Below are 16540 nucleotides of genomic sequence, written 5' to 3'. Positions count from 1 at the left end.
AGGTTTCAGTGAACCTTTCTCAACCGCTCAGAACAGAAGGCACCTTCATCTAAACCACTTTCTCCCCCACAGCCAATGCTTGGGTCTCTTGAGTAATAATCTACGTGAAGTAGCTGTCTACTACCCCAAGTATGGCCCACAGGCCAACAGCATTAGCATCACTTGGGAGCCCGTCAGAAATGCAGACTCTCAGGCTCCAGCCCAGCCCTACTCCATCAGAGGCCATACTTTAAACAGATCTCCTAGTGATTCATATGCACATTAAGTTTTGAAAAGCACTGTTCCCATTCCTGGCTAAGCATCAAGATCACAAGGGAAGCTTTTAAAAAACACAAACATGTAGACATGACCCCATCAAATTCTCTCCAGGGGGTATAACTTAGGAAGCTTTATTTTCCCAAGTTCCCTCATAGGATTCAGGTAGAGCTAACAGGTACCTGGTAGGGCCCAGGTATATCGATACTCCTTGACTGCTCCTACATACATCCAGAGCTGTGAGCAAAGGTCAACATCCCTTACATAAAATAGTTTCAAGCATTATTGATCTCCTGTCTAAATCTCTCCAAAACCGAGACATCTAGAACCTAACACAATACTCTGGGTATAAAAAGAGACATGAAGAATCCTTGTTTGAGACATTTCACTTTTATTTCCCTTTTTCTTCCTTCCTTGGCCACCAGAACACACTGTTGACCTACACACTAGGGGGTTATTCAAAACCCTTAAGTATTATTTCCATTTTATTTACTGTTCATTTAGAAATAATTTCATACTTACATAAAAGTGACCAAAAATGGTACAAAGAGTTCCCCAATACCCATTATCTAACTCCCCCACGTTTTTTTTTTTTTAAGATTTTATTTATTTATTCATGAGAAACATAGAGAGGGACATAGATACAGGCAGAAGCAGCAGCCGCCATGCAGGGAGCCCCACATGGGACTCGATCCCGGGACTCCAGGATCAAGCCCTGAGCTAAGGCAGGCGCTTAACCACTGAGCCACCCAGGTGTCCCTCCCCGACATTTACATCTTACATAACCATAGTACAATGATCAGAACAGGTCATCAACACTGACAATGAACTAGTCTCCAAATGTTATTCTAATTTCACCAGTTGTCCCACTGTTCTTCTCCCGTCCAAGATGTCACGCTATGTTTAGCCATCATGCCTCGTTGGTCTCCTCCAATCTGGGACAGTTGTTAAGTCTTTCTCTGTTTTTTATGATCTTGACAATTTTGAAGAATAATGCTCAGTTATTCTGTACAGTGTCCCTCAACAATTTCGGTTTGTCTGAAGTTCTCACTGATTAAATTCAGGATGGATTTGGGGCATGAATAACACAGAAGTCATAGTGAACCCTTCTCAGTGGACCATATCAACACAGACATCATGCCAGTACATCTCATTGTTGGTGAAATTAATTGTGATCAAATGGTTAAGGTAGTGTCTGCCAGGTTTCTCTATTATAAAGTTGCTTTTTTCCCCTTGTAATTGGTAACTATCTTGTGGGAAAATGCTCTGAGACTATGAAAATACCCTTTTTCTCATCATCACTTTATCTGTCCATTTTAAATTTAACATCGATTTTTCTTTCCCAAAAATCATTGAGTTTTTTTTTCCTGATTGATTCCTCTGACGTTTCCCAAATGATTTTTCTAATTCCATCATTCCTTTTATAGTTATTAGAATTTCTAATATGAGAAGTTCTCTCTTCCCTCCCCCATTTACTTATTTATATCAGTATGGGTTCATGGGTATTTATTTCACTTTTACTTATTTATTATATTAATCCATCACTATCATTATTTATTTTGCTGCTCAAATTGTGACAAATGTTGGTTTCTGTATCCTTGTTATATGTGCCCATCACTTTTTAAAAATTTTTGGTAAAAAACACATAACATATAATTTACCATCTCAACTATTTTTAAATGTACAGTTCAATAGTGTTAAGTATATTCACACTGTTGTGCAATGAAAGTAAAGATCTTTTTCATGTTGTAAAATTGAAACCTTGTACCTATTAAACAACAAATCTCATTTCCTCCTCCTCTCAGCCCCTGACAACCACCATTCTACTTTCCGTTTCTGTGAATTTGAATACTTTAAATAACAACTCAAGGGAGCCTGGGTGGCTCAGTGGTTGAGCATCTGCCTTTGGCTCAGGTCATGATCCTGGAGTCCTGGGATCAAGTCCTGCATCGGGCTTCTCCCTCTGCCTGTGTCTCTGCCTCTCTCTGTGTCCTTCATGAATAAATAAAATCTTTTAAAAAAATAAATAATAAATAAATAACAACTCAAAAGCGTAGAATCATACACTACTTGTCTTTTTGTGATCGGCTTATTTCACTTAGCATAATGTCCTCAAGGTTTATCCATGTTGTAGCATGTGTCAGAATTTCCTTCCTTTTTAAGACTGAATAATATTCAGTTGTATGTTTATACCACGTATTGCTTATCCATTCATCTTGATGGACATGTGGATTGCTTCTACTTCTTGGCTATTGTGAATACTGCTGCTGTGAGCATGAGTGTGCAAATACCTCCTCAAGATTCCACTTTCAATTCTTTTGGCTACCAACCCAGAAATAGGACTGCTGGATCATATGGCCCTATCATGTTTTTTGAACACTTCCTTACTTTCTGGCATCATAAGATACTCCGCACTCCTCAACTTGTACTTTCCTTGCCCAGCTCTGGAATCATCTATTTCTCAAAAGAACTCCAGTTCTTTTTACTGGAGAATAGCTTTTAGAAACCAAACTTTGGGCATGAGTTGTGCTCACTGTCACTGGAGTAACATTCTTGGCCCTGTCAGTAGCAGAGTAGGAAACATGAGTATGTATACACATATACATACACGTCTATGTCTACTTATCTTGACAGAGAGACACACCATGAATTCTAGCGTAAATTACCCTGATCCCTCCTTCAATCCAACGCAGAGTTCACTCCTTTCCATCCCTTTTATTATAACTCGTTTCTCCCCATGAGAAATTGGACTCTCACTCTCCACTATATATTTACTAATATGTGCTCAATCCTAGAGAACACATAAAATAGCGTCAGACTTGCTCATACCTCGTGAAAAATTAGTTTACTAACCATAATATTTGTGCAGAGTTCTTTTTGTCTTTAGTTTTACAGTATTTGTCAAAATACTGATTCACAAGTCACGTAGGTTAGCTCTCCTCCACTCCCTTCGGTGTGGTTATGTTCTTCATTTGCAATACAGTTGGGTTCATTTGTCTAGTATCAGTAGTCCACTGTGGGTTCTCTCCACATTTAGGATGATCAGGTGAAAGATTAACATGATTCTAAAAGTCAGAGCTATACAAAAACATCTAGTCAGGAAGGTGTCACTTCCTCATCATTCCTTCTACTCCACTGTCCTCTCCATTCTTTCCACCTACTCCTGCCCACCCCATACATAACCAACCTCATGAGTTCCTGTTTTTTTCCTTCTTGTGCGAAAAACGGCACAGCATTGATATTCTCTTTGCATTTGTGCTTTTCACTTTGCTTCACTTAATATATTCCGTGTATGCAGTGATTTAGTTTAGAGATTTTTAATTTAGAGATTTTTCCTTATTCATTTTTACAGCTACTGTGGTACTCCATTATGTGGATAAGCCAGAATTTATTCAACCATTCTCCTGTATGTGGGCATTTAGAGGTTTTCCAATGTTTTGCAACTACAAACAAAGCCACAATAAGTGACCCTATGCATGTATATTTTCATGTTGATACAAGTCTACCTTCAGGGTAGATTCCAAGAACTGGGATTGCTGGATAAAAAGGCAAGTAGTTGGATAATTTTATCAGATATTGCCAAATTCACTGCCAAAAGGGTTGTATCTGTTTGCATCTCCAAAGGAATGCATGAGAGCACACTTTCCCAAAGCCTTGCCAACAGAATGTTGTCGTACTTTCAATCCTTGCCAATGTGATAAGTGAGAAATTGTATCTTAGTGTTGTTTTAATTTTCATTTCTTTCATTATGAACTTACCTGTTTTTGTAGGGGCATCTGCGTGGCTCAGTCGGTTAAACGTCTGCCTTCAGGTCATGATCTCGGGGTTCTGGGATAGAGTGGGATAGAGCCCCACATCAGGCTCCCTGCTCAGTGGGGAGTCTGCTTCTCCCTCTCCCTCTGCCCCTCCCTTCCCTCATGCTCTGTCTCTTTCAAATGAAGAAATAAAATCTTTCCAAAAAAAAAAAACTTCTTTTTGTAGGCTTAATAATTCATTTTGTATCTTTTACCTTTTATCACTTTTTTTAATATCTGAATGAATTGTCTTTTTCTCATTTTTCTATCAAAGTTTGATAGGTCCTTTGTCCTTCCATTTTTAAGAATTCTTTAGATCTTAGGAATGTTACCCTTTTGTCTTAGACATGTGTTGCAGATATTTCTGTTTGTCAGTTGTCTTTTGACTTTACTTATAGTATCTTTTTGGCCATGAAAAAGTTTCTATTTTTATATCATCAAATGTATTGATCATTTATTAGATTGCCTCTGAATTCTGAGTCATGGTTAGAAAGCCTTTCCCTTCACTAAGGTGAAAGAATCCACATGTTTTTTTCCTACTTCTTTTATGGTTTTATTTTTTACATTAAGATCCCTGATCCATTTGCAGTCTATTCTTGTGTTTGACATGAGAAATAAATCCAATTCATCTTTTTCCAAACAGTTACCCAGTTGTTCTAGCACCACCATTTATTAAAAACTGCCTCTTTACCCTGCTGGTCTGAGGTGCTAACTTTATCATATACTAAATTTCCGTAAGTCCGTAGGTCTATTTATGGGCTTTGTATCCTCACTCATATATTTGTTTATTCACGTGTAACATTTTATTTTTTTATATATTTTTTAAGAATTTATTTATTTATTTGGGAGAGAGAGTGAGAGAAAGAACATAAGCTGCAGAAGTGGCAGAGGGAGAGGGAGAAGCAGAGTCCCTTTTTGCACTGTCTTTATCATGTTTAGGTATCAATATTATATTTGCTTTTTAAAAAGAAGTAGGAAGTTTCTCTTCATTTTCAATGCTCTGAAATAACACATAGAGCACTGGGACTCTGATGATATGTGGCAGTTTGGTAGAATTCCTCTATGAAATAATCTGGAACTGGTACTTCTTTTGAGAGATAGCTTCTTAATAGGATTCCCTTTTTATTCCACAGAAATTGATCTGTTTAAATTTTCTGTCTCTTTCAATTTGGGTCATCAGGATTTCCCTAGGAAATTATCCATTTCATCAAAGTTTTAAAATATGTTTGCACAGACCTCCAAAGACTCTCACAATTTTTTTCAGTGGTTACTTCTCCATTGTCACTTCTTATTTTGTATATTTGTGCTTTCTCCCGTTTCCTTCTTGGTTGTGTTAGCTAGCAGTGTGTCTATTTTGATAGTTTTTTTTTCAAACAGTCTTAAAAACAAAATAGTTTCAAGAATCGTTGCTATTCTGGTCTAAGTTCCTCTAAAACCATGATACCTAGAACCAAACACAATTCTCTGGCGGTAAAATCAGACATTCAGCTTCTTCATCCAAAATATTTCACATTCTTCCCTCCTCCCCCTCTCCTTCCTCCTCCTCTTCTTTTTTCTTTTTTTGTTACCACCTTACATTGTTGACTCACACAGTACTGTCAACCAAAACCCCTACGTAATTTTTAACACATTCTACTGTTAAACCAATGTCTTCCATCTTCATTCTTGTAAAACTGGTCTTCTTGATCCATATTTACCTATAATAAATTTCACTTGTTAAAATCAACCAACACAGCTAGTAATTGTGCCAAGTCCTGAGCTTACAGGCACATAAATAACTGTGATACAAAGTTAATTATGGTGGGCACAGAGAAATATTCACAAATACTCTGCACACAGGAGGAGCAACAGGGTGGAAGGATGTGGGGATCTGGGAAGGGTCTAGAGTTAAGGGCATTCGCCCAGTTCCCTAAGGATGTTTGCCAGTTGAGGAAGGGGAGAACAGCATCCTAGGGAAAGGCGGTAAAAAAGAAAAGAAAGAGCAGTGAAGGCACATGGTAATCCTGAAGGAACACCCACCCAATGTGTGGGCAGCGCCATCAGTGACTCTGGTTATGATGGTGGAGAAATAGGTCAGCACAAGATCTATCCACACTTAGACTTAGAGCTCAAAGACTTTTAACAGCAATGTGTGGAGTTTTGAAAAGGGGAGAGTGAAACAGGGAGATGTGCATCTTAGAAAGGTCACTCGGAATACACAGTAGAACGCAGGACAGAATGAGGAACACCCAGATTTGGAGAAACCAATAAGGAGACCAGGCAACAATTCAAGTGAGAGATTATGAGAACCTGAACTGACATAGTATAATTGGAAAAGGACAAATTCCAGAAACAAGTGAGATGACTGATAGGATAAAAGCAGCGACAAAAACACAAAGTACAGTCATACCTGAGGGATAGAGATGCTTTCACTGAGATGGAGAACATGTGAAGAGCACATAGTTCCATTTTGAACAAGAGTCTGAACTATTGGAAGCCATCAGAGTAAAGATGTTCTACAGCCCATTGGCAAAGTATAGGTGCTAGAGCGCAGGAGATGGGGACTGGGTGGGAGCTGCATGTGTGAGAGTATCTGTGTGTGACAGGCACAGGCGAGGTGCAAATAAGACAGTAGCTACCATCTACTGAATGCTTATCCCCCCGCTGGCACTGTGCTAAGTGCTTTACTACATTCTTTCCCAGATATATAAAAATAAATCTATAATGTATATTTTAATTTATATATATGCAATTTATGTTTTAATATTTAGTTATTTATATTCCCGTACACACAATGCACACATACACACTGATCCTGTGGGAAGCTATTATTCCCATTTTACATATGTGGAAACCAAGATCTGAGAGTAATAACATGCCCAGGGTAACAGGGCTGCTAAGTGGCAGGAATGGGATTTGAATTCAGTGCTGCCCCCAAATCGTGGGATCTTACAACACCCCAAAAGTAAGGTGAACTTTAAAAAGTAGTTTGGTTGCAAAAGGAGTTAGGAGAGAGGGCACTGAAGGGAAAAAAGAAAATGAAGAAAATGAAAATGTACTGACTGCCAATTCTTGTCAGCTACCGACTGAAGTACTTTCTATGCATCGTCTCCCTTAATTCTCATACCCAATCATTAAAATCTGTATTATTAGCCCCATCTCTCATGGGAAAACTTGCTCAAGACCACAGCACTGATAAATGGCCAAAAAGGGGGGGTGGGGGGCCTTGAAACTACTCCATCTTGGTCCAAAGAATATAATGAGATAAGCAAAAAGTAAAATTATTGAGGCACCTTGCCAGTCTAGTCAGTAGAGCATATAACTCTTGATCTCAGGTCATGAGTTCAAGCCCCATATTGCACATAGAGATTACTTAAAAAAACTAAAATCTTAAAATAATTTTAGAATAGGCAGTCTGATGGATAGAAAAAGAATCAGGGGGCAGCCCGGGTAGCTCAGGGGCAGCCCGGGTAGCTCAGCGGTTTAGCGCCGCCTTCAGTCCAGGGCCTGATCCTGGAGACCCGGGATCAAGTCCCACATCGGGCTCCCTGCATGGAGCCTGCTTCTTCCTCTGCCTCTCTCTCTCTCTCTGTGTGCTTCTCATGAATAAAAAACAAAACAAAACAAAACCTTCCAGGCGCTTCCTGGTTCATTGAGGGTAAAATTAAAAAAAAAAAAAAAAATCAGGAGAAAGTGTGGGAATCCAGGGATGGGAGAATTTTAAGATGGGTGTTTGATAAAGTCAAACTCTGTCCAAAACTCAGGCTAAGGACTGGAAAGCCCATTTTGTTTAATAATTAACAGGCTTTGGTGATCTTTCTGAGAACAGATACCGTAGGGTGGGGGGTTAGAAGTCAGAGGCCCGTGAACCGAGAAGACACGAGGAAGCAGGTAAACAGTGGCAGTGAGGGAGGAGAATGGATATTAGCTGAGGGGAAGGTGCAATAGCCAACAAGGGTGTTTTAGCATGAGAGGGCATCTGGAGGCTGAGATGAGAGGTCAGTGAAGGAGAAACAGACACAAGGGGAGGGTGTGAGTGATGTGGCAAGGTTTCAGAGGAGAGGACAAGGGCCACTTGTTCCTCTGATCATGGGGAGGCAGGAATAGGCACTTTTGTGAAGCTTGGAAGGGGGAAGAGGTGTCATTGAACTAACCTGAATTTGCTCCTTGGTAAGTCACATATAGAAGCTACATCTGGTGGAATTGTCACAACAAAGGAAACTTTATTTGTTGCAAATAAGGAGATCACAGTGAATAATTTCTAAAGCTGCAACTCCCCAAGCCAGGGTGGATGGGTTCCTTTTATTTAGGGTTAGGATGCGTATTTAGAAAGAGGAGCCCTGTCATCGTATGTAGAGGGGGACAGAGGTCACACACGCACCTGAAGGAAACATGCCTGGGCATACTCTGTGCTCCTCCTTAGCACTGTAATGGAGTAAAGGTAACGGTCGGTCGGACATTCCACGGGTCTCTCCCCGGGCCAACTGTGCAGCAGGAGTCAGGGCTTAAGCTCAAACTGGTCTGGGCGGTCAGGGCAGTTACTGTTCAAAGGGTACTGTTTCGGTTTACACCCATGGGGTCTGCTGAGTTAGAGATAAACTGGAAAGATCTCAAGGAACAAGGTGGGACAAAGATCAGTGGGGCTACACAGGTGAACAGTAAAGGTCAGATCTCAGGACCTAGCTGGTAACCAGGGCAGTGGATGGAGCTCAATTTCGGTTGCCCTCTTCACTCTGAAGTAGGTCCACTTGCCTGTGACATTGAGAGGGACAGAGTGAAGGAGGCTTCAGGAAGGGATGCTGTGGGAAGCTGGGAAGAACAGCGAATGCTAACCATGCTTGGCAACACCATACTCAGCCGGGGCTGTCAAACATGCTGCTGTCCTAGAACCTGCCAGCGGGTTATGTGGTCTCCCCTGGAACTGCTGGGCAGGCCTGCACGGAGGGAAGAGGAGATGGGCGCATCCAGGACTGGTGGTGGTCAGAGGGGATGTGGGGATCCCCGGGTACAGGAAGCATGGATGTGGTGAGTAGGAGTTTGAAGTAACAGATGGTGGGATCTGCATCAGGGACAAGTCAGAGGAGCATTGATAAACAGAGGACAGAGAAGACAGAGGAGGAGAGAGCCTGTGGAGATTGAAATTAAGTGGGGGACAAGCAGACTCTGTGAGCACAGAGCTCAACACAGGGCTTGATCTCACAACCCTGAGACCACGACTGAAGCCAGAATCAAGAGTTGGACACCTAGCCCACTGAGCCACCAGGTGTCTAAACATTGAAAACAAATTTGACAGGAATGGAGGAGTAGGGATACTGGAGTGCTGAGTGGAGAACAGAGTCTCAGAGTTCAAGATATCAAGGGCAGGACAATTCTGTGGCATAAGTTCTAGGATGCGGCCTTGTCATTGTGGCACAGAGGGGATGCGAGGTCCTGAAGTCAGTCTAGGACTGACTAGACTGACTTCTAGGACTAGACTAGGCGGTAGGTATGAAAATGCTGAGCACAGTTCCCATTCTGCCCAGATTCATTTCATTTAAAAAACTCTAAGCGTGGAATCATCGATATCATCGATAAAATCATCGATAAAATATTTTTGACCAAAGAAGGGCCTTTGTCATGCTACTATATCTGCATGTTGACAGAGACTTCTGAATGGCATCTCACAAAGGGACCAACACTCACGACTGAGTGGGGCTACTCTCATCCATAGGTTAGGGTGCCCCAGCTTTAGGTCTCCACCCACCCAGGAAGTCTGATTAGGGGCCAAGCACTAAACCAAACCTCCTCTTTGACCTGAAGGCATCTGTACCTCACACCCTGTCCTGTCCTTCTGTAAATGCCTACTGCCGGCTCTGAAAAAAATGGACCAGCCACACCACCACTTCCCCCATGAAGATGTTTATCTTTAAAGAGGTCTATAGTACAAGCCTAGGCCATGAGCAGCCCTGCTGCTTAGTTTTAAAATTTACTAGAGCTACTTCTGCAGCAGATGAAAGACCATATGCTTTTGCAAGAGACTGTTACTCTCTTGGGGTGGGACTAGTAGTTTTTATTTTTCTCTTTCTCTTTCTCTTCCTCTTCTTCCTTCTGACGGTCAGGGGATTGGACTGGTAGTTTCCTTCCTCTCCTCCTCCTCCTTCTTTTTTTGGCCCCATAGTCTTTTCTCAAGTAAGTCGTGTGAAAGGCAAATATGTAAAATAGAGAAAAGCAGAGCTTCCCTGGTTAGGGCTAGCATGGGGGATCCAGAGCCTAGCTCACTCGCCCTCTTTTTCTCCACCTCCCACCCCCTACCCCAACCACATGAAATAACTTAAAGGCTTCTTGAAGCAGGGCGAAGAAAGCCCACTGAATTGTTTACTTCTAGCACTATCACCTTATTAGTCAATTGTTCAGTGAAGACAAGATCCAATAGGTTTGGCAAAATGAAAATATCTGGAATATTAATATATACATCATGAACATGCCCCTAGTTACTGGTCTGTTTTCAAAAACAACAGCTGGAGAATCACAGCATGGCCAATAGGTTCAAGTCAGACCCACGGGGTGGTAGAGCTAAGAGCTCTTGGTGTAGATCCCTGTGCCACAGTGATTCCCCTCTGGAGAAACATGCCCCATTCTGCAGACATGGTGGTGGGCCCAAGGACTGGCCTTCTATGATATCACCCCCTCCACTGGCCACAACTCATTGGTCCAGCTGAGTTGATTGTGACCAGCCAGTCTCTGGAAATTTTTGATCTGGCCTCCAGGAAGAGAATCCTTCTCCTTCTCCCCACCCATCTCTCTCTCTTTCTCTCTTTAAGATTTTATTTATTTATTTATGAGAGACACACAGCAAGAGGCAGAGACATAGGCAGAGGGAGAAGCAGGCTCCCTGCGGGGAGCCTGATGCAAGACTTGATCCCAGGACCCTAGGATCATGACCTGAGCTGAAGGCAGAAGCTCAACCATTGAGTCACTCAGGCATCCCCCCATCCATCTCTCTTTAACAAAGTTCTAACATACAAATCTTAGATGTTGCCATAGGCCATTCTGCCCACCTGAGAGGGGAAAACCCTACAGAGTACAAGGGAATAAAGCCACCCACAGAAAGAACCAGAGATAACTGGCAAAGAGGAGAGGGAGGGAGCTGGCCAGTATTTGAGTTCTTGATTTTCATGGAGACTCTGCTCCAATCTTCCCTTTGCATGGTTTAATTTTTCAGCTTTTCCTTGGATTCCATGAGTCAGTAAATTCCACTTTCTATTTCTGCTAACTCAAGTCGGGTTCTTGGCACTTGCAACCAAACTAGCAAGACAATCAAACATACAGTGTCAGTGACAGCACAGAACTAATCTTGATCCAGAATTAACATCTCTAACTTGCTCTGGGGAAGCTAGAAAGATGCCTGTGTAATCCAGAAGTCTAGAAAGACAGGGTTTTTTTGACAGTCCTTTGAGTCCAGGCATCAGGGAGAAGAAAAGTAGATGCAGCATCGGTGTAAGCTGGCTGGGCAGGATTTTGCCTTGATGAGACTGAAGGACTGTAAAGTTGTACAAATAGTGGTAACAGCAGGAAGTGGCTGGTGTGGAGAGCACTTAGCAACTCCATGAACTCCATCAGCTTTCTCCAAATGGAATGGTTATTCCAAATAACCCTACATAGAAGTTAAAACTCTCCCAAGTAGAGACAATTCCATCCACCATCTTCACTTATGCAGGAAGCACTATCTTGAAACCCCTCTTGCTGCCAAATGTAACTTTCTTTCTGTTTCTCTTTGGAGCCTGCCCTTCCTTCCAAACAAGTTTGCAAACCCAGCCTCTCCTAGCTCCTCTAAGCCTCAAGGTCAAAGAAACTTCCTGCAGGGGACTTGTTCCCTTAGAGTCACAAAAAAGCACTTACTGGGCTTCACCGGGGAAAGTCTGTGATCTACTGTTCCAGTGCAGAAGCATCCAGAAGTGAGAGGTCTGTGGCTCCCTGCTGGCAAGCAAGAAAGGCAGTGGGGCTCTGCCAATGTGCTGGAGTTCAGGAGGAGACCTATCTGGCTCAGGAAGTGAATCTGCTTCACAGGGAAACCAGATTCCTGTGTGGGACTGAGGCCCTTCAGCAGCAGAAGATGAGGGGGTGGGGAGACGCTGCTGAGAAACTGAGGGGAAAGCAGGAGGTCTGGAAAGCCTGAGTTATTATTGGCTTGAATTCTGCCGGTAAAAGAACATGATACAGTATAGCCTTTCTATTAACTCTTTCAGGCCTTAACAGAGCCAGGAAAGGTGACTGATTCATTGAACCTGGTGGCTACTTAGGTAAAAAATAAAGCTCACAAGTGCAACTATCATCACATTTCTTCTTCCTGTATAGGCAGTACTATTCATATTAGGGTTCAGCATGGTGGTCAAAGGATAATATACCACAAAGTGAAAAACTAAAGACTTTCTGAAAGATTTCATCTCCTAACCTTACTGTAAAAATTCCTATGAGTTACAAGTTCCACAAATACTCTCTTCCTTCAGGAGAACAGTTATAAAGTAGGTGCTCAATAAATGTGTATGAATGAATGAATGAATGAGACATCACTAGAGATGAGTGTCCCCTATCCTACAAACAAAGCATGGAGCCCGCTCATAGGGCCTTTGGGATTGGTTCCTTATCCCCTTACCATAGCTGACCATGGATGGTTATGTTCATGACTACTTAAGTGGGACCCGGTTTGGGGATAACACAAAAGGAAATATATTCAGTAAAACGTCATTTTGAGACTTTGGTCCCCACAGCCTACATAAGGCCAGTCATGGCTGAGGAAGCATTTCTGGTGCTTCTCGGTCTCTCTGAAGCGCCTGGGAGAGTGGCACCTGGCAAACGGTGCCCTATCACTGTTCCACATGCCTGGCCAGCCCATCACTCACCATGAGGAACATAAAGCTGTCTGATAGCTTGCTGCCAGGGAGCATCTGTTTAGCTGGCATTGACTCCTGTGGGAACAAAGCCAATGAGCCCGGGTGAGGAAAGGAGAAATCAGCCAGAATTAAAAAAAAAAAAAAGGTTAGGGAGTATAGTGCTTTTGTTACATTAAAGACCTAACAGGCCTTTTAATTTCTAAAGCAAAGCACGGAGGAATTCATTGTGGAAATGTCTGAAAATCTGTGGTCTGCCTCATGTTGCAAATCCTACTTCATGGAAGGCATAGGGCACTGAGTGATGTTTGCTGCAGCTGCTCCACCTGCCAATGCTCTTCCTCATACGTCCTACGTCCCCCTTATGGGGATGACACCAGACAAAAGCTCTTTCTGTAGTTCTCAAGGATGGCCAGGCGGGTGAATCTCCGTGTGGGATCTGAGTTTCTACTACTCTGCTTGGAGGGAAAGAGGTAGGGAAAGTCCTCCAGGTTGAACGTTTCAAAAATGAAGGCCTAGACAACTCCCTTCCTGTTGACCAACATTTTCATAAATCCTTCCCATAACTTTCAGTCCCTCAGGCAGTTTACACCACAGCCAAGCTCAGGTTTGCCTGACAAACAAGATTTCTGTATTGCCACAATTTACCCCAAGTTTCATACTGTGAACATTTATTTTATTTTCATGACTTGTGAGCTCCACTAGGGAACTCTATGTTATTTGATAGCTATTTCTAGAGCCTGGCATGGTGTCTGGTAAACACAGTCGTTCAGTGAAGGTCCGTTGAGTGAGTGATTCCATGCATGTTTACCCCACTAGCAGGAAAAAAGGTTTGGCCTCAGTGAGTAGCTTGGTTGGTAAGTATTTGGTGCTTTTCATATCATTAAATAGAAGATATCCCTATGAATCTCCCATGAACATTACCTCTCTTTTAGGATGCTTACCACATTAAACATCCTATTATGGGTTTTTTTCCAGAACACCCACAAAATCCTTGGGAGCAGGAACCAGGTGTGTTTCAAATATTTTATCCATCCCCTCACCCAAAAAATGAACTAAATAACTGAATGAACAAATGTTTATTGGCCAAACCATATTAAAGTCTGAGATCTATCAAAACCTTCCAACACAATCACCAAAGTCTTTTTTAAAGAAAGTTCAGCCCCCTAGAAAAACACCTGCAGAAGTGCATGTTGGCACATCACCCAAAGACAATGTTCATATGGCAGCATCAATACCCAGTAGCAGAGAAAATAAATAAACAGCTTTAAGGCACATGCAGAAAGGGGAAAATGTGAACTGTAGATAGCCTGGCCAAGCCCAGAGCACAGGAAACAGGGGACGACAGCCAGGGTAGGCTACAGAATGTGGCAGTAGCCAAAATTTGTGGATAATTCAAAATGCAGATTCACCATGTCAATAAAAGGGATTGTATTGATAACAATAACATAGATCAATTCTGTGGGTAATTTGTCAGGTGTGTTGAAGCCAGGGCTTTATCCAGGGAATGTGGCAGAAGAAAATTTTCATGCATAGTTATGCAGAACGGTGAAAGGACTAAGAACAAGGCCTCCAATGGGTAGAGGGAAGCCTTGATTCAGACCGTAGGGTTTCTCCCTGTTTCAGAGTTCCCTTATAATTAACCAATTAGGGCCATTGCTTCATTTCCTGTGGCAGTTTTCTCTGCCACACAGAATGAGGTCACAGCCCTAACCACACAGATCTATAAAGCATCTGGGTGATGAAGAATGGCTTCAGATATGCTTGGATCATTCCCCAGAGATGATTGGACACATGTGTGGTATTCTTAGCCTCAGTAGGAAGAGCTTCTCAGAGGAATCAAAGTGTATTCTGACACCAGCTACATCCTTATCACATGACTCTAACAAAAGAGAGAGAATATTACTAGATCTATCAAGCAACCCTAGAAGCTGGAATAAATCAATCAGGGCTCCATCAAATCTGAAATAACAAATCATAGCAGTATAATCAGTAGCACTAGGCATGATACTCTATGTGAAAAGAATTATTCAATATAATTTATTATGTATGTGAAAGGATTATTTAAACTCTCAGGGGCCACTGGGATTTAACATATTAACTGTAAGTAGTATTTAGATGATGTCAATATCTCAGAGAAACCAGAAGTACCTATTGGCTATCAGAGTTCCAATTTACAAATAGAAAGAATGGATTGTATGTAAGCCCATGAAGGCGATGGAGGGAAGCAGAAAGGATGGGCAGAAAAAAAATCAAACATCAGAGAGGGACAGGGGGCATTACTGCATTACTCTAGATGAGCTCATTATAAATTACCGTGTGTCATTTTGATGAAGAGACTGTGTTACCACCACAAACAAAACTCTCCCACTATCCTTTCCCTTTATGTCTTACTGGAATGGGAGATCAGGGGATATTTATGGAAGCAGTAAAGCATGGAAAAGACAGCCAAGCCTTTTGGCTCTTCAGCTGAAAGGTCTAGAAGTGAAAAGGAGCAGAAGGCAAAGGCTAGGGCTGACTGTACTGGATTCCCCCGCCTAACAAAACACTGGGACCTGACATGGGGGTGGGGGGGCTGAGTTAAAAGGGAGGGAGGCTACAGAAGGACCCAAGGAGCTTCTGCCACAATTGGTGGATGAGTCAGACAGTACGAAGCCTGGGATCAGGGGAGGCCCAGAGGCCCGAGTGAGAGGAGAGGAATCAGGAATACCGGTAACACTCAAAAAGGCGGCTTCCCAGCTCGGCTGTGTTTCATTTCTCAGACTGTAGCCCTTAACAGTGCGGTGCGGTCCGTGTGTGTTCAGGGAGGATGGATGCAAAACAAGGAGCCCCGCAGTGCGGGCAGCATGCAAGCTCCACCCTGGACTCAAGGTTGTGACATCCCTCCGCAAAAGGAAAATTCTGACTCCGTTGATTAGGTGGGGACAGCATTTCTGCAGTTTTCCTCTGTCTGGAACAAGGCTGGGGCACAGGGAGCAGGCTGGGAAGGTTCTGAGACAGGTCGGCTGCGGAGCTTCTTAATTAGAAACAGGAATTGAGAAAAGAGTATTCTGTGCAGTGGGAGAAAGAAAATCTTCCACACAAATTCATGTGAAGGGTCACCTCTGGGGAACAGGCCAGGATTGGAGGGGTGGCCAAAGGCACGCAGGCTTGCCTGTAATGTTCAGATTTAAGAAGAGGATGTATTCATGTGTTAACTCAAAACTGATCTTCAGAAAGTCTTATATTTAAGAGAGACATAGAGGGAAGAGAGGAAGAGGTGGCAAGAAAAAGAGCAAAGAAGAAAAGATGAAAAGACACAACCAACAGCCTAGGTCTCCTGGTAAAGGTCTCCCTGGATGCTGGAATCAGGAGAACCAAAGGGGTGGGGCTTGGAAGCAATGGAAGACACATGGAGCAAATCACAAGGAGGGGAGGGTCCAAAACCAGAATTTCCTGGGTCCCAAGAGAAGGGAATGGAAGAAACCACAGAATTCTGAGAGAAAACCATGAAAAGAGAAAGACCCCCAGCCAGCCCTAGCCCATACTGCCTGTCAGATTGAGGGTCCCATCCCCCACTGGCACACAGAAGGGAGCAAATGCTGGCTCCCCTGAATTCGGCCCAGAAACTCAAGCAACTTCTCTCCTCTACGGTCCTGCCTGCCA

At 42.7% G+C, this 16540-nt stretch overlaps 1 protein-coding gene across 10 annotated transcripts in view; it reads right to left on the bottom strand.

Annotated features, from left to right (window-relative positions):
- The window catches only part of DIXDC1 (DIX domain containing 1), a 71446-nt gene that overhangs the window by 43894 nt on the left and 11012 nt on the right, over positions 1-16540 (bottom strand). For 6 of the 10 annotated variants that reach the window (XM_072821967.1, XM_072821976.1, XM_072821973.1 and 3 more), the window contains one exon: positions 12908-12973. The exons of 3 other annotated variants lie outside the window; for them this stretch is intronic. In XM_072821967.1, coding sequence (XP_072678068.1) covers positions 12908-12973 — 66 coding nt within the window. Of the gene's footprint in view, positions 1-11906; positions 12043-12907; positions 12974-16540 lie in introns of those variants that run through there. One more of the 10 variants, XM_072821974.1, reaches the window with a different exon arrangement.

Source organism: Canis lupus, chromosome 3 (assembly GCF_048164855.1).
Source record: "Canis lupus baileyi chromosome 3, mCanLup2.hap1, whole genome shotgun sequence".
Classification (NCBI taxonomy): Eukaryota; Metazoa; Chordata; class Mammalia; order Carnivora; family Canidae; genus Canis; species Canis lupus.
Note: the sequence above shows the minus strand (reverse complement) of the source record. Positions and strands in the feature narration are given on the sequence as shown.